This window comes from Syngnathoides biaculeatus, chromosome 23, assembly GCF_019802595.1.
Source record: "Syngnathoides biaculeatus isolate LvHL_M chromosome 23, ASM1980259v1, whole genome shotgun sequence".
Classification (NCBI taxonomy): domain Eukaryota; kingdom Metazoa; phylum Chordata; class Actinopteri; order Syngnathiformes; family Syngnathidae; genus Syngnathoides; species Syngnathoides biaculeatus.
In genome coordinates this window covers 10,109,843-10,132,683 of record NC_084662.1, presented here as the reverse complement: position 1 = coordinate 10,132,683, position 22,841 = coordinate 10,109,843, and the positions used below count along the sequence as shown (strand labels likewise).

At 44.1% G+C, this 22,841-nt stretch overlaps 1 protein-coding gene across 3 annotated transcripts in view; it reads right to left on the bottom strand.

Annotated features, from left to right (window-relative positions):
* The window catches only part of LOC133496665 (kelch-like protein 29), a 173,860-nt gene that overhangs the window by 99,141 nt on the left and 51,878 nt on the right, over nucleotides 1-22,841 (bottom strand). Inside the window, exons 1-2 of one of the 3 annotated variants that reach the window (XM_061812510.1) lie at nucleotides 14,821-15,081; nucleotides 8,401-8,700 (exon numbers count right to left, since the gene is read on the bottom strand). In XM_061812510.1, coding sequence (XP_061668494.1) covers nucleotides 8,401-8,661 — 261 coding nt within the window. In that variant the 5' untranslated portion in view covers nucleotides 8,662-8,700; nucleotides 14,821-15,081. Of the gene's footprint in view, nucleotides 1-8,400; nucleotides 8,701-10,451; nucleotides 10,601-14,820; nucleotides 15,082-22,841 lie in introns of those variants that run through there. The other 2 variants (XM_061812509.1, XM_061812508.1) reach the window with 2 other exon arrangements.

The window sequence follows — 22,841 nt, the reverse complement described above, 5'->3', positions numbered from 1 at the left end:
TATCAATACAAGTCAAATTTTTCTTCTCGTGGCATTTTCATTGATTTCAACGAGTTGTGTGTAATATAACTTAATAATTAGATTTGCTGCCATTTTTTTAGGCCCGCCATCAGACTGTCATCGTAAGCATTGGTGGTAATATGTGGCGTTCCCCCCCCCCCCCACGCCCCACCCAACCCCATCTGGAAAACGCCTTGGTCAGAACCAATCCCCCACACTAAAGTTGACCAGACGTCAATGTTTGAAGAGACGGCGCAGACGGAGATGGCGATCAGAATTGGACAAGCAGACGACAGGCTGGCCAAACACAACAATCACTTATCGCGACTTTAACGGGTATGCTCTCGGATTAAGCCTTTGATGGAAAAACGTTTTTCCCCCCCGTTGTCGCGCTGATGAATCAGTTAAGCGTGCCGCACGGCAGAATTAAACACTTTGTTGTTTTAGATAAAAGCGGGCCTTTATTCTCCCCTCTGCCACCTCGTTCTTGTTTTTACCTCATTTTGGGTGCAAATGCGTATTCAAAAAAAAAAAAGTCAAAGGAGGAGCGTGCAAAATGTTCACAGGCGCAAGATGAGAGAAATGAATTATTAATTATCTGTGCGCTTCTGAGCTGGCAAATATAAAAGACCCGTGTTTGTCTTGCAGGTTCTTTTTGGCAATGAGAAAAGTAAAAATGGACGCGTGGTCTTCCACGGAATCTCGGGGGGGGGGAGTGCAGAAGAAACACTTTTCCCCCGTGGTGCCGTTTAACAAGTCTCCATTTTGCAGGTCACACATTGAAAGACCGCTTCCCCTCTTTTGTTTGGAACACTTTTGAGCTTTGTTTCTAACGTCAATATGAAAATATGGTTTTCATAAAAAAAAAATTTTTGACATTTTCTAAATCAAGTACATTTCGTGCCTTTAATGCGGCATCATATTTTCAAAAAAAGAGTTTTTTCTGTTCATTAATTTGTCATTTTTGTCAAAATAGTTTAACATTTTGTATTAAATGAAAATCAATTTTTATGTATTTATCTGTTTATATTTCCTATTTTGACAGGCATTTCATTCCTCAAAAGTACATCAAATGTATAGCATATAAGAGCCAAACAACACCGATCCACGCATCCATTCTGTACCGCTTATCCTCAATAATTGTACCAAAACTAGTGTTTAAAACAAACAAACTTGAAAGTGACTGTAAATGAAAATATAATGTACTTCAAAGCTAAATACAACCGAAATGTACTTAGGTGTTGATTCTGGCAGATGCCAGCAGAGGGAGCCGGCATACCGACAGTGGGACTGGCGCCACACAAAATCTTCTCACAGTGATTTTATAAAGTAGATTTTCTTCTTTATTTCCCACTATTTTTTTTTATGAATTTATCTCTCAATGCATTTATTTGTACTTTATTGCAGTCACAATAAAATAAGTCAAACCCCCCCCCCCACCCTTAACTCAGTTCATTCCTATAGAGTACTTTACTCTGGAACAAAGTTAAGGGCTAACCGAGTTTAAAAGTACAAAAAAAAAAACCCAAAAAATAAACAATTGGATTTTCTCTCACACACACAGAACAATACATAAGATTAAATATATTGTATTACACACGACACAATACCTGTGGAAGCATTTATGAATCATCATCTAAATACTAATTATGTGAGCAATTACTTTTGCCAAGTGTTGCTTCTCAACTCGCCAAACTATTAGCTTCAATTTGCCAGCTAATTGCGAAGCGGCGCGTCTCTCCGCTCCCGCGACGAGTCGACAGTTATTTCCCACTAGGACGTAATCGGATGACTGCAAGGTGCAGCTGAGGGAGTTTTACAATCTGATTGTCGTGCGTGTGGTCTAAATCTAAGGCCTACGAGACGTTTAGAACGTATAAAAAGAAATTTTATAAAAGTGTATTTGCGCACGGCACTCCGATGATTCCATTATTTCCCTCGCTTTAAAGTCGCATAGCTGCTTCACATCTGTGCTGCATGGGGACGGGCCAAGTCCAGGCACCTTTATACGGCAAATCACAGCATCAGGACTACTGGACTAAATCCTATGATTGCTATGATTACTGTTTCGGAAAAATTTTTCACATCTGTGCTGCGTGGAGCCCACCACTGAATATAATTCATTCATCGCAGAAGACAAAGAATATATGATTCTGAGTCCTGTTACATTGCCTGTCTCTCTGTTGCTGCACCATTTGTGCCCAATCCGTTATAGCAGGGCATTAGAATTAAGCGAGCAGAATGAAAGGCTAGTTGTGTGGTTGTTTAAAATACACAAAGTGTAATTGCCTTGGCTTACTTTGCCAGCCCTCTTCAGCTGAGTGGCAACACAAACAGCTTGAAGCTTCTTTTTGAAAGAATATTTACAAATTCTAAAATTGGACAAAGTGCTGCTTGTTGTGAAGTGAATTCAGTCACCCACGATCATGCGCTCTGCACAACTTTTTCCATCTTAAAAAAATGTGCAAGTCTGGTCAATGGACCTTTCCGACCTGTCAATCACTCGTACGACAATAGCCAATCAGATAGCCGCATTGCCTTAACCCCTGGCTTGACACGCCCCTGCCGCCATGTTGTCCCACAAGCAATGCTGGTTGTCAGTAGCGTGCGCTTGGAAAAGTTAACGTTATGAAGAAAATGGTCCTCGGATGCGCTTGGGGAATGTGCAATTCTGATGAAAGATATCCTGCTAGGGTTCATTTTCCAAAGCCTAAAACACAGTTGACGAAGTGTCTACGATGGCTTAAGGCTCGCGGAAGACCGCACGTACAACTAAACGTAGATAATATCAACAAACACAAGGCTGTATGTTGGAAGGTAAGTGAGGGAGAAGTATCTTCTCTGAGTCTGATTGAATTATTATCAATGCTTTATACATTGCAGGAGAACAACTTTCACTTTGTTCGCGTATCACCGACCTGCTGAACAAAGTTTGTCATGTTTTATGCCAAAGAGTCTAGTTGGTGATACGTAAATGCTCCATGTCGTGCAAGAGAATTGTCCATTTGCCCATTTGTATCACATCAGACTTTTTGGGGTTCGATTACGAGCCAAGTTAAACTACTGACTGAGTTAATCACCATTGTTTAAATGTAGAAAATCGAACATAACTCACTTATAAAGACTACAATGATATTACTCGTGATCTTTCCAAGTAATAAGTACTCACCCTGCTTTACATGTGCAGTACGACTCCACTATTTTATCCTGTTGGAGGCGTCAAATTTTTTTGCATCGATCGCCAACATTTCGCTGTAACTCTGACATTGCATCCTGCTCCGTGCAAAATCTTAATAACGTGTACACATTTGAGACCTCCCTGTAGAACTCTCTTGGACAAGTCTGACGCATCTGCCAAAAAACATACCGCAATATTATCTGGAATACACGATAAGAGAATCGACTTCAAACCTGTTCTGTGCAGTCGCCACTTTGGAAGCTTGTGGAACACGGAAACTGTAGCTAAGGGGGCGGAGTTTAAGATCGCCAGTCGGAAAGGTCCACTGTATCGCAAGCCGCCACTGTGCAAACGTTTGGAACCAATTAATTCCCTTTAGATGATTTCCTATGGGGGAAATCGTTTTGAATTAACCAGGACGTTCAGACTTGCGACTGGAGGTCATGACATGGATGGGGAAAGCGCGGTGTCCATTTCTTTAGTATTTTATTTCTCTACTTACTTATTTTTGCGGTTCCTTCTACAGGTTGTAAACCTGGCGTGGACCTACGGGGGCCTCGTTTGCACCTCGTCGCACGTCAGCGCCGCCGGCCTCGCGACGACACGGACACCACACCTTAATGAGGCCCCCACTAACTTGTAACTTGTTATTTAAAGCTGGGCGAGAGATAATTAAAGTATCCTAATAGCCAGTATTGTCAAGTTGTTCATAGCGCGCTATCAGGATGCTACAGTGGTTATTGCGCTTATTGCTCGCGTGAAGGAACACTTGACAATTATGCAGACATCTCCCAGAAACACGCACACGCACACAAGTACTCTACCTCCGAGTGCTGTTTTTTTTTTGTACCCACTTCACCCACTTCCAAATATATAGGGCCTCATTTCGCCGGCTTAACGACCTCATTTAAATGAGCTTAATGAAATGCGCTACAATACAGACATGACCTGCTCAGTGTCAGGCACGCAAACATGGGCGTGCGCACACAGACACAAACGCACACATCTTCATTATGAAGCCTGTCCGGCCCCCGTGGAAGAAACAACTTATTTATTGTCTCCTCTCATTTCATTTCTCTGAGTTATATTAATGGTGCTGCCATAGCAGGTGACATCCATATGATCTTTTTTTTTTTTTCCTCCTTCTTTTCCTTTCGGCTTGTCCCATTAGGGGTCGCCACAGCGTGTCATCTTTTTCCATTTAAGTCCATCTCTTGCATCTTCCTCTCTAACACCGGCTGCCATCATGTCTTCCCTGACAACATCCATCAAATCTTCTCTTTCGCCCGGCAGCTCCATCCTCAGCACCCTTCTACCGATATATACTCCCCTCTCTCGCCTCCTGGACAAACCGTCAAAGTCTGCTCTCTCTCACCTCGTCTCCAAAACATCCAACTTCGGCTGTTCCTCTAATGAGCTCATTTCTAAATCGATCCAACCTGCTCACTAAGCGAGAACCTCAACATCTTGATTTCTGCCACCTCCGGTTCTGCTTCCTGTTGTCTCTAATCCGTCCATCATGGCCGGCCTCACCACTGTTTTATAAACTTTGCCCTTCATCCTCATGTGTCACATAGAACACCAGACACCTTCCGCCAACTGTTCCAACCAGCTTGGACCAGTTTCTTCACTTCCTTACCACACTCCCCATTGCTCTCTATTGTTGGCCCCAAGTATTTGAAGTCATCCACCCTCGCTATCTCTTCTCCCTGGAGCTTCACTCTTCCCCCTCCGCCCCTCTCATTCACGCACATCTCTTTCGTTTTACTTCGACTGATCTTCATTCCTCTCCATCTTCCTAATTCTTCCTCTACAGATCACAATGTCATCCGCAAACATCATGGTCCAAGGGGATTCCAGTCGAACCTAATCTGTCAGCCTATCTATTACCAAAGCAAACAGGAAGGGGCTCAGAGCTGATCCCTGATGCAGTCCCACCTCCCCCTCAAATTCTCCCGTCACACCTCACCACTGTTCTGCTAGTCTCATACATGTTCTGTACTATTCTGACATTTTTCCACCACACCAGACTTACGCATGCAGTACCAGAGTTCCTGTCTTGGTACTCCGTCATAGGCTTTCTCTAGATCCACAAAGACACAAAATAGCTCCTTATGAACTTCTCTGTACTTTTCGACTAGTATCCTCAAGGCAAATAATGCATCTGTGGTACTCTTTCCAGGCACAAAACCAGACTGTCCACATGATCACAACTGTATTTTAAATACAATTCCGGAGCCAGAGATGTTTGGAAAAAAATGGTATTTGATTGACAGTTGAGCAGGGGAAGTGGGGCGGGGGGCTGTTCGCATTCACAGCAGAAAGAACGCCTGAATTTTTGTTTTCTTTGAATCGTTCAAATTTGTCAGGGTTGTGAACAACACTTCCCGTTGTGTCAAATTTACAAGACATTTCTTGTCACTTCACGCAGACTTGAAGAGAATAGTTTGATGTTTGTCTTAAAAGTACTTTGACATAAGTACCAAGTACTTTTGTCACCTCTGGAGCGGAGGACTTGGCGGGAGGCACTACGCCTGTAATTTGCATGAATAAAGAGTTCAGTTTTCCAGTCGCTGCGTCGCCACGCGAGTTTTATATTTGGCTGCTATGTGGAATTTTTTTTTTTCCCCATTCTTTTGGGGAACACAACTCATTTATGTGCTGTAAGTGATTAATCGTCTTATGAATATTAACGCTCTCCGGCAAGGTGCGACCGCTGTGTTTTCTTCATCTCTCCAATTATCACATGAAAAACAAGTCACCAAAATAAGTCCCAGTTTTCGCGTAACAGATGAGTGCCCCGATTTAAGTGTTTCCTCTTCATTAATAATCTTTTCAATGAGCTTGACCCTTATTTCATTCACATTAAACATTGTTCTTTAGTTGTAAATGTATAACATCCCAAAAATGAGTCCGTTTGCGACCTTCTTTGTTTTTTTTTTTTTTTTGTTTTTTTTTTTTTTTACTCGGGGATGTTTAGTTTTAAATTAGATATGGTAAGGGCAAGAAAAAAAAACCCAACAAAATTGCTCAATTTAACATAAAAAAACAACAAACAAGCAGTTAATTTGTAAATGAAAACATCTTAAAACTTTTCTTTTTAGGAAAATGCAACAATCGTTTTTTTCTTAATCGGAAAATAGGACCCATGCGCCTGGAGTGCAATAAAGAAATGTATCCAATTTTTTTACATTTATTTGTTTCTCTAGTTTTCCCCCCTTACAAAAAAAACTGATATTTTTTTCCTCAGATAAATGCAACATTTAATTCTTTAAAATCCTGAGCATTTTTCTTTCAGTTTGATTTGATTTACACTGCGGGACTTTAAAATAATGGGCACATCTTGTTCAACTATTATGATTTTTATATGTAAGTAATATTGCCGTGAACGCTGACGAGTTGTGTTTTTATGTTTTGTGTTTTCCTTTTTGTTGTTGTTGTAAGATGAATGCAAGGACAGCCATTGATAATTAACGGGGGTGAAAAAACATGGCTGCAAATTAACTACGGGCCGCTGTTCCGTGCGGTTAACTTTACATCGGTAACGGACAATAACGCCAGATGGTGCGCTTGTCGCACGCGCGCACCCACAGGTGAAAATAAAAGCCAACTTGTCCCACGTCGCACCGATCCACGCTACGATTGGTTGTGAAGATTACGGAGCATCGCTTTTACATGTGTCAGAAGCTCCCAATAGGAACTCCGCCGGCTCGCCAGCAGCTTTTATCCGATTTGACCGACTAGCAGAGGGCACGTGCGGGAAGCTGAGATGGAAAGCCGAGCACCGGAGGTGTTCGCCGGCTCTCCAGACGCCCGCGCCGTAATTAAAGCTGAGACGACCGATTTGCCTTTTCGACACGGTTGCTCTCCGTTGCCCGTTTAGTCCAAAGCTGCTGAAAAGCTCTGCGCGGGAAGAGAAGGTGGGAGAAATTTCCGGTAAAAACAAAATGGCCACGCGGGAGAAGCGCTGCGGTAACGTGCTCGTATCCCCTCCCCATCCGAAATATAATGAGTTTTATTATAGGAATGTCACCTAATTGCGCTTGAATGATGACATCGGCCGTGGCGGGAATTAGCAAGACTTGGCGAGGAACTGTAACCATTGGGCGAGCGCCAACGCAGATTTATGATTCGCAACCTGCGCGTTTTGCGGGAACTCTCGGCGCTTAAATTACAAGGGTCGTGTTTACCTCCCGGGAGAGTATCGATGCCATAAACTTTGTTTTTAACCAAACCGACAAATTTATAGTATTATTATTATTATTGTACAGTGGTGCCTCGGTTCTTAACCACAATCCGTTCCAGAAGGCGGTTCGAGAACCGATTAGTTCGAAAACCGAATCAACCGCTGCGCGAGTTATGTTATTTCCGGGTTGTTTTTTTTTTTCGGGTGTTTGTTCGAATTGACAATAACAAAGCGCGTCGTGGGTGGGTCAGCTAGTCGGGCGACGCGGATTCTGTTATTTTCGTTTTGTTTTTTTTTAGGGGTGTTCGAGTACCGATTTTCGCTCGAAAACCGAAGAAAAAAAAATCTCGAAATTTTCGTTCATTTTGTTCGGAAAACGAGACTTTTGAAAACCTGCTGATGCATCGCATAGACCGGTTCACGGTCCTGCCCAAAATTTGCCAGCATTGGTTACGCCAAGGATAAGATGGGTAGAAAAGAAATGAATGGAATATTTTGATGATGGTCTTGTAGTGGATATATAGTTTATGATAAGATATGATATGATAAGATATGGCAGCTGGCAGGTATACTATAAAAATGTACATGGGTCACTTATGGGCTAGCCAAAGAATAACAACTTACTGTACGGCCTCAAAGTCGCAAACAATTATTCAATTTATTCTGCCGTTATTTTCTCATTTGTTTGCTTTCACAGAAAAGTCGGACCGCCGCTGCCAGGAGGTCATTTGCATAATCAAAGAGCCGGGGCGGGGTGGTGGTGGTGGTGGTGGTGGGGGGGATTTTTTAAAAATCCTGGGACGACGAGCCTCGCGCTTGGCAGACAGAGAAAATGAGGATGGAAGGGGAAAATAGTTTGGCAAGAACCGAGGCGTTGACGGGAGCGGTTCGGATGGCGAGCTCTGAGACAGGTGGAGGCCAACCATGACGACGCGCGAGCAGTGAAACATTTCCGCAGAAAAGGAGACAGGAAGTTAACCGCAGAGGGAAACTTGACAGAAGGGGCGAGCTGGGGGGGTGGGGGGTGGTCTCCTACCTTGGCCGACGCCAGGGCGACCGATCCCGCCGCCGCGATGCCTCGTTTGACCGCCGCTTCGCCGCTCGACGTCGTCACGACGACGGCGGCGGCCGGCGCGGTGCGCAGCGACGGGATGACGGGGAGGGGGAGGAGCCCGGGGCGGTTGTTGCCGTTGACGGCGGAGGCACAGCTGTGATTGTGGAGGCCCGACAAGCGGATGTCGCGCCGCTCCCAGGGTCCCCGGTAGTCCCGTTCGAAGCGATGGTGGTGGCGGGACATCGCTTCTCCGTCCTCTCAGAGGGAATAACAAGGGCGGGCCTGCGGGACGAGCACATTACGAGGGGACAGGTCAGATTTGTGGATCAAAAGATGTACCCATAAACAAGACAATGACCCAAAAAAGATGGCAACAGCGGTATCAAACATGTCGCAAGGGAGACATTTTGTTTCCCAACTTTTACATTTTTGTAACATTGTGGTCCAATTTTTGGAGGATTTGCCATTATTTTTTCCACTTTCTTTCAATATTATTCAAAGTATTATTTGCATCACTTTCGTGTACAATATTTTACATTAGGAGCGTTATTGATACTGCGCAGCTGCACCTGATGTTTTGACTTTGGCCACTTACTCCCATGCGCAAAATCTGTGACATGTCTTTGAGAAATATTTTAATAATACTTACTGATCACTACAATCACGAAAGCTGTTTCCCAAACATTGAAAAACGTTTTTAAGAGTACGCTTAGCTGCTAAAAAAGCATCAGGATGTCAGCCTAAAAAGCTTTTTTTTTTTTTTTTTTTTTTTTCCTCTCCTCCTCTTCACTCGCCGGCCGCCTTCCCGCCTGCACGCCGCAGCCCTCCCACTTTAATAACCTTGAATTTTCGAGCGGCTACAGTTGTATTACCTCTAAAAATATGTGAAGCGTGGAGAGGAACACGGCGCTCGTCCGGCGGAACAATACCGGGGGTCTGCGCCAGCTAATACTTTCCCTTATCTCCACAGCTCCACACCGCAGCTTTTTGGGAGGAGGGGTGCGGGGGTGGGCAATCGGGTAATTCTTCCACAAAATGGGTGGAGAACAAACATGAAAATAATATATATATGTAAAGATTATCTCCTCAAGAGTCAGAATTGCTGCTGGAGCACATTTGCATGCAGGTTTTTACACCTTTTATGCATTTTTTGGGGGGGGGGACAAGAGAAATGGCGAACACGCCGTTCCGCAGCCATTGTGCAGGCGAGTAAGTGGGCAACACGCTGTTGCGCAGCCATTGTGCACGCGGGTCCACATTTCGTCGTTGTTTTTAATTTTGACATGTTTCAGGTTGGCAGCACGCTGGCACAGCTGTAAAGTGTTCTCCAGCACTCCGGCTCAAAAAAAATGGACGTTTAAGGTTACTGTGTATACTTCCTGGCGAATCTTTTTATTTTCTTCAAAGGATAACGATGAAAGTGAAGCTAAGCTCGGAAAGGGAAAGTCGTACACCTTGCAATGATCGTCCACTATTCTGCCTTCCGGATTTGAAAAAAATTGTTATGTTCCGAGGCGGCACGGTGGATCGGCTGGTAAAGCGTTGGCCTCACAGTTCTGACGACCTGGGTTCGATCCCGGCCCCGCCTGTGTGGAGTTTGCATGCTCTCCCGGGGCCTGCGGGGGTTTTCTCTGGGCACTTCGGTGTTCTCCCACATCCCAAAGACATGCAACATTAATTGGACACTCTAAATTGCCCCGAGGTGTGATTGTGAGTGCGGCTGTTTGTCTCTACATGCCCTGCGATCGGCTGGCAACCAGTTCAGGGCGTACCCCGCCTCCTGCACGTTGAGAGCTGGGATAGGCTCTCCGCGACCCTTGTGAGGATAAGCGACAAAGAAAATGGATAGAATCTGATCGAACCGTGCCCATTCTCGGACTCCCAAGTGAAACCAGCCACCAGGGTGCACAGCTAGCAAGGTTTTATTTCCAGCGTCAGAGGTAGAAATATGCCGACACAACAAACTAAACAAAGCGAAGCAAACCCAACTGCTACTCCCAAAACAATGACAAAAATAAAAGACGCACGCTTACCTCACTCTTAACCTAGCACAGGAGGAAATGGAGCTCCTTCTACCAATAATCCATGAAACGAAATTAGTGGCTGGTACTGGAAAAGCACTGCAGGCCTCTGCTGGTTAAAAACACCTTGGGACCTTCCTTTGGCCGATCACCTGGGGGCAATCACGTTAATGGAGCCAATGGGCAGCCCCCACCTATTTAGAATCAACCCACACGCACGCACATCGCAGCAACCACTTCCGAAGTAAAGGGGAAAAACACAACACAACGCAACACAAAACAAAACAACCGAACATGTTCGCAACACCCGGCATGATCGTAAAATGGGACTATTATGTAGAAATGCAGCAAAATGCCAAGAAGCTCGGCAGACTGGACGAATAAGTGGCACAGCTCACTGGAAGATAAACACACGCAAAAAAGTTGCTGGAAAAAGACCATGTTAAACTCATTCACTCCCGCAGACGTAGATTTGTCAACTTAAACTCGTCCATTTAAAGCCACCCACGTAAACATTATATTTGTCAAGTGTGTTTTTCAGTGGGTATGCGTGGAAGAGGGTCTGGAGGAACTTGTCTGTGAAATTCAAGTTTGTAAACCAATGAAAATGAGCAAAAGATCCCTGTAGATGGCGGTGTTGCATCCCCTCGCATTTGAGATCAGAACAGTTTTTGAGCAGAAGATAAAGATTTGGCGTTGTCACATCAATTGTGAGGGTAAAAAAAAAAAAAAAAAAAACTTGTTATCCTAGCCTTTTTGTCAGAAACCGGTGCTTTTGGTGAGACCAGCCCATATTCTACTGTTGTTTACAAAGGAAAACAGAAAAATTGCAATATTAATTTCTGTCAAATGTAACTTCCAATTGTTTACAATATGCGGTAAGACGACAATATGGTCCACATTGCATCGGGTGACAGGGAATTCATTTTGCAAAGTTCCGCGCTCAACACGGCAGGGTAACCTCACACCATGTGAGGACGCGCCCGCGTCTCTCGGCGCGAGTGGCAGCTGCACGACAGGTGTCAACTACAGAAAATCCCGCTACGTTTGCGATTGTGAGGCGAGCAGATGGATTTGCGCTTCCCAATTAGCGCGTCTTAAATTTGCTGCATAACCACGAGGTGGCTTTTAAAAAGGTCCGGGTGCGTATGTATGCGTGCGTGTACGCCAACTGCAGGCTCAGAGCGGGGCCTAGTGGGGAGGAGGATGAGGTTGGGGAACCAGACACCCGGCACACCTGTGCGCTCTGCCAGAATGCATAAAAACTTAAATTCATCACGACGCCCTGGGGATGCGGCGCCAATAGGCATCGGGCCATTTTGCGTCACATCCAATGGACGACAAAAAGAAGGAAAATGGTGACGGGGCTCCCGCGAGGGACGGCATCATCACGCAAAAGCAATTTTAGTCGCAGATGTAGTGATGCGCTAGCTTTGCCACCTCAGGGAACCTCACTCCAGTCTCTTGCCACCAGTCTCTGTTGTCGCCATAAAAACTTATCGTACATTTTCCCAAAAGCCGACAGTGTGCCTTATAATCCGGTGCGCCTTATATGTGGATGAATATTGACCCGCAACAGGTCTCGCAACTACGGTAAGCAGCCGCCGACTCCATTTTCCCCTGTGGAAGAAGTAGCGCGCGATACATGCTCGCATATATGAGCCATTTCATTTCCATTTCTGTGTTTGTGTGAAAACCCCAAAATGACTCCGATATTACTACTATGACTACAATACTACGTCTCTGACTTTATCCCGGGGAAAATAATAAAATAGCTGTTTACTCATTTTGGGAGTGAACGGAGTTGTCAGAACGCTGGTTTGTAATTATTAATAAAGTTTGACTGTCTTATCTGTTTTGTTGACATTCCCTTTTGCGCAGCGCCATCTAATGGATGTGTACCATAACCCCAGCCTCTACTGTAGCCTTATAATGTGGTGTGCCTTATATATGGAAAAAAGTTTTAAAATTGCCCATTTATTGAAGGTGTGCCTTATAATCCGGTGGGCCTTTTTAATGCGGAAAATACGGTACTTGCGAGCATTCGAGGTGGCGCTATCTTTATTTTTATTATTTCAAGAGTTCCAGTGAACCACGATATGTGTCTTTGTGTTTCCTTTTAACGTTTTTCGGCACCCACACCAGTCGGAAACAAACTGATCATGCATAAATGAAATGCGGCTATCGGTGAAACGGTAAAGATTTGCGTCCCCGTGTGGCGTTTTCGGAGAACTGTAAAACGTTTTGGCCTACGATGCTTCACATCGACCTCGACTTTGAACATCCTGCGCAAACTCATCTAAAAAGCAAAGTTTTGGTTAGCAACCACGTTCAAACGTTCTGCAACGGTGGTTTGCGCATCGTGGATGTAATTATTTCCTGCCAGATGACGAGCTCGCTGGCGCGTTTGGGTGTGCAAACATTGACGGCAGGTGATTAGCAGAATTTTTTGGGGGGGGGTCTAATTAATAAATAAATCCTTCTTTTTGAGGACAGCATCTGGCTGACGACGCGTCGGGCGCGTGCCACACCGAAACCACGCGAGAATATGCGTGAAGGAAGGTAAGGAACGTGACAGATGGATGTTACAAGCCAGCAAATGTCTTTCAGCGGCAGAAAAAGTCAACGTGTGTGTGTGTGTGTGTGTGTGTGTGTGTGTGTGTGTGTGTGTGAGCGCGCCGTGATGGCGGCATATGTGTGTGTGCATGAAAAGTGCAATGTTTGTTTTTTGCCATCACATTCTCAATCCGACTGCAAGGGATACTCCCAAAGAGGACGGGCTCCATTTCCAATCTGTGGTCGTATTTACTGCTATTGATCTGCTGGCGGCCCTGCCTCACACACACATATATGCACTCACACACTCGCTGCACTAATGATCAATTCATTCGTCGGGCAAGCCCCCGTGCGACAAATGAGCCTCGCCGAAAGTAGATCTGCTGTAAATTCTGCAGGAACAAGATATTGCTGTAAATGAGCAGCCCCCACGGGACGCGTTCGCGCGCACACGCACGTGCACAAACAGAGCAGTGAATGTGCTGACAGTTCTTCCATACAACACAATGTTCTTCCTGACATTTAAATAGAGCTGCAGCGCAGAAGGAAACGTCAAAAGCGACACACGCGCAGACGCAATCACACACACGCGCGAAAGCAATAAAAGGGCAAACATGCCCTGCAACAGAAACCATTTTAGATGTTCCTCTTCTGATTGGCTTTGTTGACTGAGAAATAGGATTTTCCCGATGCTGGAGGAAAGCGAATTGATGTTCCGGAAAGGCCACGAATTTGGAAAAAGATGGGAGGCTGGGGCAGGAACAGGAGCAGCCTCCGTCAGGCAGAAATCCCACCTTTGTTGGGGAAAATGAGGAAATGTACGACGATTAATTCAACGGCCTGAGCGAGCAGCGCGGGAACGAGACTTCCGAAAAAGACCTGAAAGGTTCAAACAAGGTCGCAGGTTTGGAAACATCCAGTTGGAGGCAAATGCAGGAGCAGGAACAAGCGAGGTTCCAGCAATCATTTTAAAATCCAAATTTGCAACTGTCTTTGGTGACCACACTGCATGAGAGTGAAACTTTCCGGACACAGGAGGAAGGCTTATTGATTTTCCGGAAAAAGTATAAGACTTTAAAAGTGCAAAATGGAGGCGACGGCAGGAACAGGAACGGCGTACATTAGCAAAAGTGTCAACTTCTAAAAAACAACTCCGAGCTGTGAAGTACTATGTTTGTCACTGTACTACTCATAGTGCTATTCTGCGCTGGTCATATACAAGGGGAACAACATCTAGCGTATATACATCATGACAGCTGCCCAAAGCAAAACAGAAAAATTAATTAGGTGAATGAAATCGTTTTAGTCGTGTTATGCTGCCAGAGGTGAAATTCCTAGATGGGCTGAATACAGATGAGAGCGAAAGCATTTGCCATTGTTTTCATCAATCTAAATTTTCTAGTCCAGGAAAAAGAATTATTGCTCTATTCTGCGTTTTCAAATATTCAAGAACAGCTTAAACTTCCACTTTTACAATTTTCTCAACGGACTGCCTTTACAAATGACATTAAAATAAGATTCATAGATTAATGGTGAATGACAGAACCACCATTTGACCTGCCAACATCAGTCATACTTGCTTCTGGACGCTTTGTTCTGACTTTTAAAACTCTGCTGCTAATCATTGCCTATCTGACTCAACAAGGGAAATTGTCATTTCTGCTCAAAATGTACACATTTTACAATATTTTCATCACGAGGTTGACTAAAACAAAGCGACAGTGATCGGATTTTGAGCTGCACAGTTTTGTATGCAATATATTGCAATATTCTTTGCCCACATCACTATTACATGTGGAATGACGCTGCTCAGCCGGAAGTGTACCTGACAAAGTGAAGTACGAGCAGAAGCTCTGCGTGGTCTCGCGAGGCCATCTTTTGGGGAACAACCAAGCGCAGAAGAACCTCGCTTATCTGCCACGCCGTTTCGTGGGATTGATTCTTTGCATTAGCTGCCGCAATTAATCCCAGCACTTGGAAGAGAATTAGTAGTTCTACTACAATTGCTACACCTCATTAGCACTCCAGAAAGAAGCAGGTAGTCAGTAGTCGGCCTCGTAATAAATATAGGACATCTAGACACAAAAGAAAAAGAAGAAGAAGAAAAAAAAGCCCGCAAGGCAAGCTGCTGTTTTGCAGCCCAAATAGCTTCTGCTTGGGTGATTAATAGCGACACGGAGGACGGCTCGGCTTAAATAGCTCCAGTTTAACGGGACAAGTGGGAGGCGTTTGACTCACAAACACATGTGAAATGCTAAGCAAATGGCAGATGGGATGGCTAATGCTACGCTCAAGCCCGTATGACACTGACGCTCACAAGTGCGAGTTCATGGTAGCGAGCACCTGCGCTGGTTGACGGGCAGGGTTGGCGACATTGTTTCCGACTCGATGGTCAGCAACTGGAGGCTAACAGGTTGACGCGAGGTCACTGATATGCTCGCACTCCCCGCTGAGCTTCTAATGGAAATGTAACCAACAGATTAGAGTCCCGACTTTGATTCAGCATGTTAGCATTATACAAGCTCAATATTTGCTGACTTGTTTTCATTTTTTTAAATCTCCTTTTCACTGTCTGAGTGACGATAAGGTGTACACGTCAAGCCTACGTAACCCAAACCCTAACACTAAAAACCCCAGCGCCCCATACTCAACCCTAACGCATTTGTTGTGATGAATGTTTGTAAACTCGAATTGCGCCGTGGGAACTCTTACCGAACTAGTCAGACGGACGGCGCTACCAGTGAAATCCATTTATTCAAACCGAGAAGACGAGGACTCGGACTGACCCTTTAGTTCATTTTAATCAGAGTCAGAGGAAGCAAACTGAAAGCAATCATCGAGGACACTGTGTAAGTAAGCACTGACTAAACAGTTCACAAAGTAAATTTGGTCAAGGGGGTGGATAAAGGAATAGTGTAAAAGAACTGTCACATTTAAAAATATGTCCACTCTATCCATCCAAGACCCGCCTGATCCTCTGTCAGACCCAGTTGGGACAAGTCCATCTGGCCTAGCCCTGCAATCTCCGCCAGGAATCCCCCAGTGTGATCTAATGCCACATTCATCTCCTCTGAGCGCAACCTTTTCAAAAGAGCACACAAGGAGTTGTTGTGTGGTTGGCGACATTTTCTCAAGCGCTGAAAATTCTGTCACTCCGGCCATCAAAAGACGTGAAAATCCCAGGAGAGGGCTCTCACTTTTGCCACTTATCGTGTGTCTCGGGGCTGCTGCTCGCCCTAAAGGCCCCTCTTTGTCTACATTTTACATCAGTATGAACACACATGGCCTTTCAGAGACGTGTGGTGAACGGCTGGAGAGGCTGGAGTGGTATTCAGGAGATTAATGGCCCGGCACACGGTCAGGCCGAGGAGGGGTTGGGGCAAAACTGGGACTCAAATGACTAAAAAGAGTGCAGCGGTATTGATCAGGAGACTGTTGGACACGAAACTGCTACACCTGGCTATTTCCCTTTGTGGGAATAATGAGTAACCCAAACGCAAGGCTCAAATCCCAAAAAAACACGGCTGTGAAAAGTACTCTTAATACTCCTGAATAGAAGTACACAGACTGATAAAAGTAGCAGTACTTAGCTAATGATAAAAATTTACAACTTACCTGAATGTGTTTTTTCCACATTAGATTGAAAAGACCAGAAAGCCGAGGCTTTTAGATTGGGACAAGACAACGTATTTGCTACAAATCCCTTTCGAAATCCAAACCAGTTCTCTCATGAAAGTCCATAAACATGTAATACAGTATATTGCTTCTCCGACTCGGACCTGTCAGTCGTTAATGCTCCATGGCTCAAGTTCAGTGGTTCCCAAAGTGGGGTCCACGGACCCCCAGGGAGTGAAAAACGTCTTTCCAGGGGATCCGCGACACGATGTCTGAGACGGAGTAAGAATAAAATGTTTTTCTGAAGAACAGAAAAAAAAAAAAAAAAAAAAATTCTTCTGTCTCGAGATAGCGAGTCGGGGTTTTCAACTCTATTAGATGTGAAGACGAAAAAAACATAAAATCGTCTGGAAGCTGATCCTGATGTGAGAATTGGCCTTTCCAGTGTTGAACCATGTTTTGATTAATTGTGCAAAAATAAAAAGCAAGAGCACGTGAGCCACTAAAATTGAGTATTTCTTTGTACCAGAATGGCATAGCTGTGTCCAGCACTACATTATTGGCGAAAGTTGAGGTTGGGGGTCCGGGAGCTTTTTGAACGACTCACTGGGAGTCCGGGCCCAGGTTGACTTTGGGAACCACTGCTCGAGTTCCTCCGTGTCGCTGCTGTCCAACGTTTATGCCACATCTGAGATCAAAATTTCAAGTACAGCTGCATATGCCTCTCTCCATTTAACGTGCGTTATGCCATCATCTGTGGAGATTGAAAAAAAAGGAAACAAGCCTACTTGACAAACTGCGTAGACGGAACAGATGTGTTTCCAAATCCAGAAAGTCAAAGTTAAGAAAAGAAAATGTACAGATGTACTTCCCGGCACTGCAAAAGTGTGTCCGTTTTGCTCCAAGCAGCTGTGTTAGCCCACGCATGAGAGCTCATTTCCGACAATTGTCTGACATCTTAACAAGGGAATGATTGATCCCTTCATCACGGAATGACCAGCGGATTAGCCGATAATTAAAATCTCTCATTAGCGGCGGCTTCCGACGCTAATTTGTCCTTCGTTACAAATGACTCAGCAGGGCGATGCCTGGCAAGAGGACATAAATCCACCCCGAAAATTTGGTAATAACCCTGAGCCCAAACCCTAAAATGCGACGCGAACCGCTAAAGCCTCAAACCAAGAAGCTCCAGATTCTCTTTTGCAAAACCCAGTGGGGCAATTTAAGGAAGCAGAGAGCGACACATTTGTTGACAACTTTACAAAATAAACTAATCTACTATCCAACTAAATAGATAAATTGATAGTTACCTTGATAAATCAGAGCACAAAAATGACAAAATGTGGGGAAGTGAAGTCATGGTTCTGTTTACATCTCCACATCTAACAAGAAAACAATAATAATCCTAAAATTATGCAAAGCAATGCAAGTTTCATTTGTACGGCGCAACTCAGCAACGAGGCAGCGTCAAGAGCTTCCCAAAGGACTTCAAAATACGACGTCAAAGGGAAAAAGGAAAAGAAACACTTCCAAAAGAAAAATGTAAAAATTGGTTAAAACAGCAAATGAAACCTCCGAGCGATAAAAAAAAAAATAATAAATAAATACAAGTAAGCGTTACACTTGTAGAGTTGGGAGTTTAAATAGACAGTATAAAAAGACCTTCTGTGTTTTCGTCAGAGGCAACAGTGAACAGTGATTTAAAAGAGCTCAGACTCTCAGCAGACCTGATTTTTCCAGGAGTCTGTTCCAGATATTTGGAGCAAAGAAACTAAATCCTGATTCTCCTTGTTTGAGTCCAACTCTGGCGCCACGGAGCAGACGTGCACCAGATGACCTGAGTGGTCTCAATGCTTCATCCTGGACTGGAGCATCTCTGATGTATCCTGATATGGAGCTTCATAAATTAACAGAATTACCCTCAAGTCCAAGAGCCAGAGCAAAAAGGACTGATGTGGTCTATTCTCTCGGTCGTAGTGAGGACTCTAACAGCAGCATTCTGAATCGGCTACAGCGGTCCGATTGACATACCGGTAAAGACACCGTCGTCACCTCGATTAAAGCTAGTTTATCAAGGTCCTTGAGCGACATCAATACTTTAATCCTATAAATAATTTCGAGGTTGATTATAAACTGACTTTGTAATTCTTTTAAGTGGGTCCTTTTTCAAGTCTGAACCCATGAAAACAGTCAGATTTCTAGCCTCATTTGCCATTTTTTAATTTTAGTGATTAAAGCCGCATGCTAACATTTGGATTCCTCCTTGGATACGAAAAACAATTACCACAGTTTTTCCCACCCTCTCACTAAAATAGATGTAGACACATCTGAATGTGCCGAACACACAATTAAAAAAAAAAATGACTGAAGTTTTGCCAAGACACAGTATGTGTTTGCCATTAAACACATTAACCGGAGTGGTCTCAGTGCTGCGATATGGTCTCAAACCTGACTGGAAGATGTCAAAGCAATAAGCAATCAAGAGATTGCCAACCACGGTTGAGCACGGTAAGGACTGTCGAGCGAGAATGTGGCTCACCAGTGGTCCAATTGTTTGAGTGAACAAAACGGAGCCACAGTTGACGGGATTAATTAACAGGGATTAATTTTTTTTTCTACCTTCTTCCTTTCACGCTCTTGTTTAACTCGTCTCAATTCCCTTGTCCCGCCCCAGACTCTGAATAAAGTTATCCGACCGTCTGCGTAGTCATTTGAATCAGTCAAAAAAAAAAAAAAAACAGGCAGTCCTTTGTCTGCTCCAAGTAGGGAATGTAGTTACTACCTCAAAATTAATGGTACAATCCTAACCATATACGCTAAAAGATAACATGAAACGTGAAAACATTACCCTAACCGTAACACCTAACCCTAACACAAAGCAGTAACCTTAATCCAAACATTCCAACTCTTAATCCTATTCAGTATACACCTTTAATCCATCCATCTATCCATTATCTACCACTTTTCTGGGTCGGGTCGCAGGGGAAGTAGCTTCAGCAGGGATACCCAGACTTCCCTTTCCCCAGCCACTTCTTCCAGCTCTTCCGGAGGGATCCCGAGGCATTCCCAAACCAGCCGAGATATAGTCTCTCCAGCGTGTCCTGGGTCATCCTCGGGGTCTCTTTCCAGAGGGACGTGCCCGGAACACCTCACCAGGGAGGCGTCCGGGAGTCATCCGAATCAGATGCCCCAGCCACCTCATCTGGCTCCTCTCAATGCGGAGGAGTAGCTGCTCGAGTAGGGGCTTGACCCATAATCATAGTGTAAAACATAACCATGAACCCCAAAACCTAACCCAAACCGGGGGGGGGGGGGGGGGGGGGGACATACCCAATCTGTAAACATTCAAAAGCAGCCTAAAACGCAACAATAACACAAACGGTGAATTTAATTCTGGAAACGTAACCCAAACTCCTAACTAACCCTAAAATTCTGACCCTAACTTTAAACCCTAAAACCAAAACTCCGACTCTACCAGTCACTCAAATCGTTCCCATTGTTCTTTTTCTTCTCCCCTCCACTAACGTAGAATCAGCCACGTGAAGAACAAGAAGAACAAGAAGAAGAAGAAGAAAAAGAAAAGGAGCGGCGAACACTGTCGGATGACATCAGAGAGACGAGGTGAGATAAAGCAGAAGAAGAAGATGAGGAAGAGGAGGCTAAATAAAAAGCGAGATGGAGGAGTGGTGGGAAAAAAAAAAAAAAAACATTCTTTCATCAACACAAGTCTGCGCTAAATCACTTTCCTGGCAAGAACAGAGCGGCTGCTATCTCGCCTTTTTAATATGTTGCCAGAGTGACGGCGCGTAATACAAGACGTGGACTAGCGAGTGGGGGAGGTGGACTCGGGAGAAGGGGGTAGGGTGGTGTTTGGGCCAGGAATCACACGGTACAGTATCTTATTCCAGTATTTTCTCGTTTTGAGTCATTTCATTTGTTCAGTGACCGAGCTGGAAACTCACTTTACTTATACGTATTCCAATTGAAAAGGCCATGAATCCATTCCGGCCCCCAACTAATTTCCACAATTTATTACATTTTTAGTCAAGAAAAATAGCGCTGTACTGTAAACATGTTTATATAAAACGGTAATACAATATGAACGGAAAACGTAAAGAAATAAACTGATTTTACAACGTCTGTAACACAGATTGCAGTATTTGTGCATTGTGTGGCGTGACCTCTTTAGTGATGTGTTTTCAAGCGTGCCTACTTGAGACTTTTCACGGGTCTAATTGTGACAGACACGCTGACGACATTTGACGCTGCTAAGTGAAACTGATTTCGGGGGGGGGGGGGCTGCATTTTATATAAAATTTGATGGCGTGATATCAAGTCAATTTTACATTTTGTGTAGATTGTTTAGGGCCCTCTTGGAGTCACTGTTGATTATCTTTCCATCTTAGCTAAACATACCAAAAAAGCACAAATTTTGCCTTATTTATGGGTGACTTATGGATCTCAAATGTTGCCCCCCCCCCCCCCCGCCGAGATAAAAGACAGGAATCATCATGATAGGCTGCAGCGTCCTTACATACACATACAGAGACGCACACAAACTAACAAACGCAGGTACACACTGGCTGCCTTATCTCGTGTCCTCTCTTGTGGACTCTTAATGCATCACAACCAGCCCTTCTGACTCAGAGTTCCCTCCTATGATATGAAAAAAAAAAAAAAGAAAGAAAAAAGATATGACAGTACATCGTTACAAACTGGGTGCTGTGCTCCAGTCCAGGTCACATTGATTTAGAGGATATTGGAGTGCTGTGTGTGTGTGTAGGGAGGGAGGACACCCCCCCCCCACACACACACACATACACTCCTGAATGTGCAACGCCGCCATCCAAGCGAGCAGATTATGCCCGACCCAGCAGCTTGACCTTCACTTAACTACGGTCCCATCACGCAGTGCCTCGTGTTTTATTGACTTGATTCCATTTTGTCGTCTTCAAACTGGACAGCAAATGTTGTTACCGAGAGTGTCTCCTCCATTGACTCCCGCCAACCCCGCGCACTGCTCGGCCCCCCATTTTAAAGTGGCGCTAAATAAGTAATGGGCCGTCTCATCGGCTTTGGCTAGCCACTAACCGGATGGGTTACAGTAAAGGGAGATTAATGGATGCAGGGATGGAGATAAACGGACGAGTGGCCTGTGACGACGGCTAAGTGACTTATAGTATGCGCCGCGCGCCACTTCGCCGACCGCATCGCATCCATTTGTGTGTCCCCGGAGCAGGAACGCGTGAAAAATGACACGTCAGGAAATCAAAGATTGTTGTCATGGAGAAACTGAGCTCCATGCAGGTCTCATACCCAAGGGGGGGGGGCTCACCAATTATTATTACTAATATTTTAACGTCATTTAAGTTGCATACAGTTTGTACACGGTGAAACCGAAAAGTGAGACCACAAAATCTGGGACAGCGCTCACGCTATTTATAAGACTCGGGGTGAAAGAAAAAAAAGAGAAAAAAAAAATTGATGTGAGAAAATGATATGGCACATGCACAAGTACATTAAAAAAATAGTAATAACTAAAAAATATACCATTCAAAATAATTGCAGTATTTTAAATACTGATTTTATTTCAATTTATTTATCTACTATTTTAATGGATACTTTTAAAAATATATTTTTAAAATGTATACATTATTTTTAAGAAAAAACAAATCTAAAAACTTGAATTAAATTAATTATTTTGCAATCAATTTTTCCAATAAACATGCAATCGACGACAGTAACCAAAAACTCAGGCAAGATGCTGAAATAAAGAGAAAAGTAATTATGATAATTGATAATGAACCCTATGTTAGCTCCATTGTTTCTATGAATTGTTTTAAAAAATGTGTTTGCATGAGAACTTCATAAAGATCCAAAGTTAAATGAATAAACAAAGGAAGAAAACCTCCAAAATTCATTTGATTAATGACTTCAGGATTTATATTACTTGTCACTTTCATTTTCTCCCCCATTTTATCAGCACTCCTTGTGCTTCTGCTGTCAATTGTGTTCTTTTTAAATTATGCATGAGGCACCGCAACGTTGACATTGCCAACTACTGGCCTGGCATGAATATTCCTTACAGCAGCAATTTTAGTCATTTTTATTTGGGGATAATGTGGTCGTGTGAATGTGATACGGTTTTGATTCAGTTTGGTAATAGGTCTGGGCAGACTCCGCAATAACACGTTAACAGCTTTTTCCCTCCTGCACCGAACTTTACAAGTG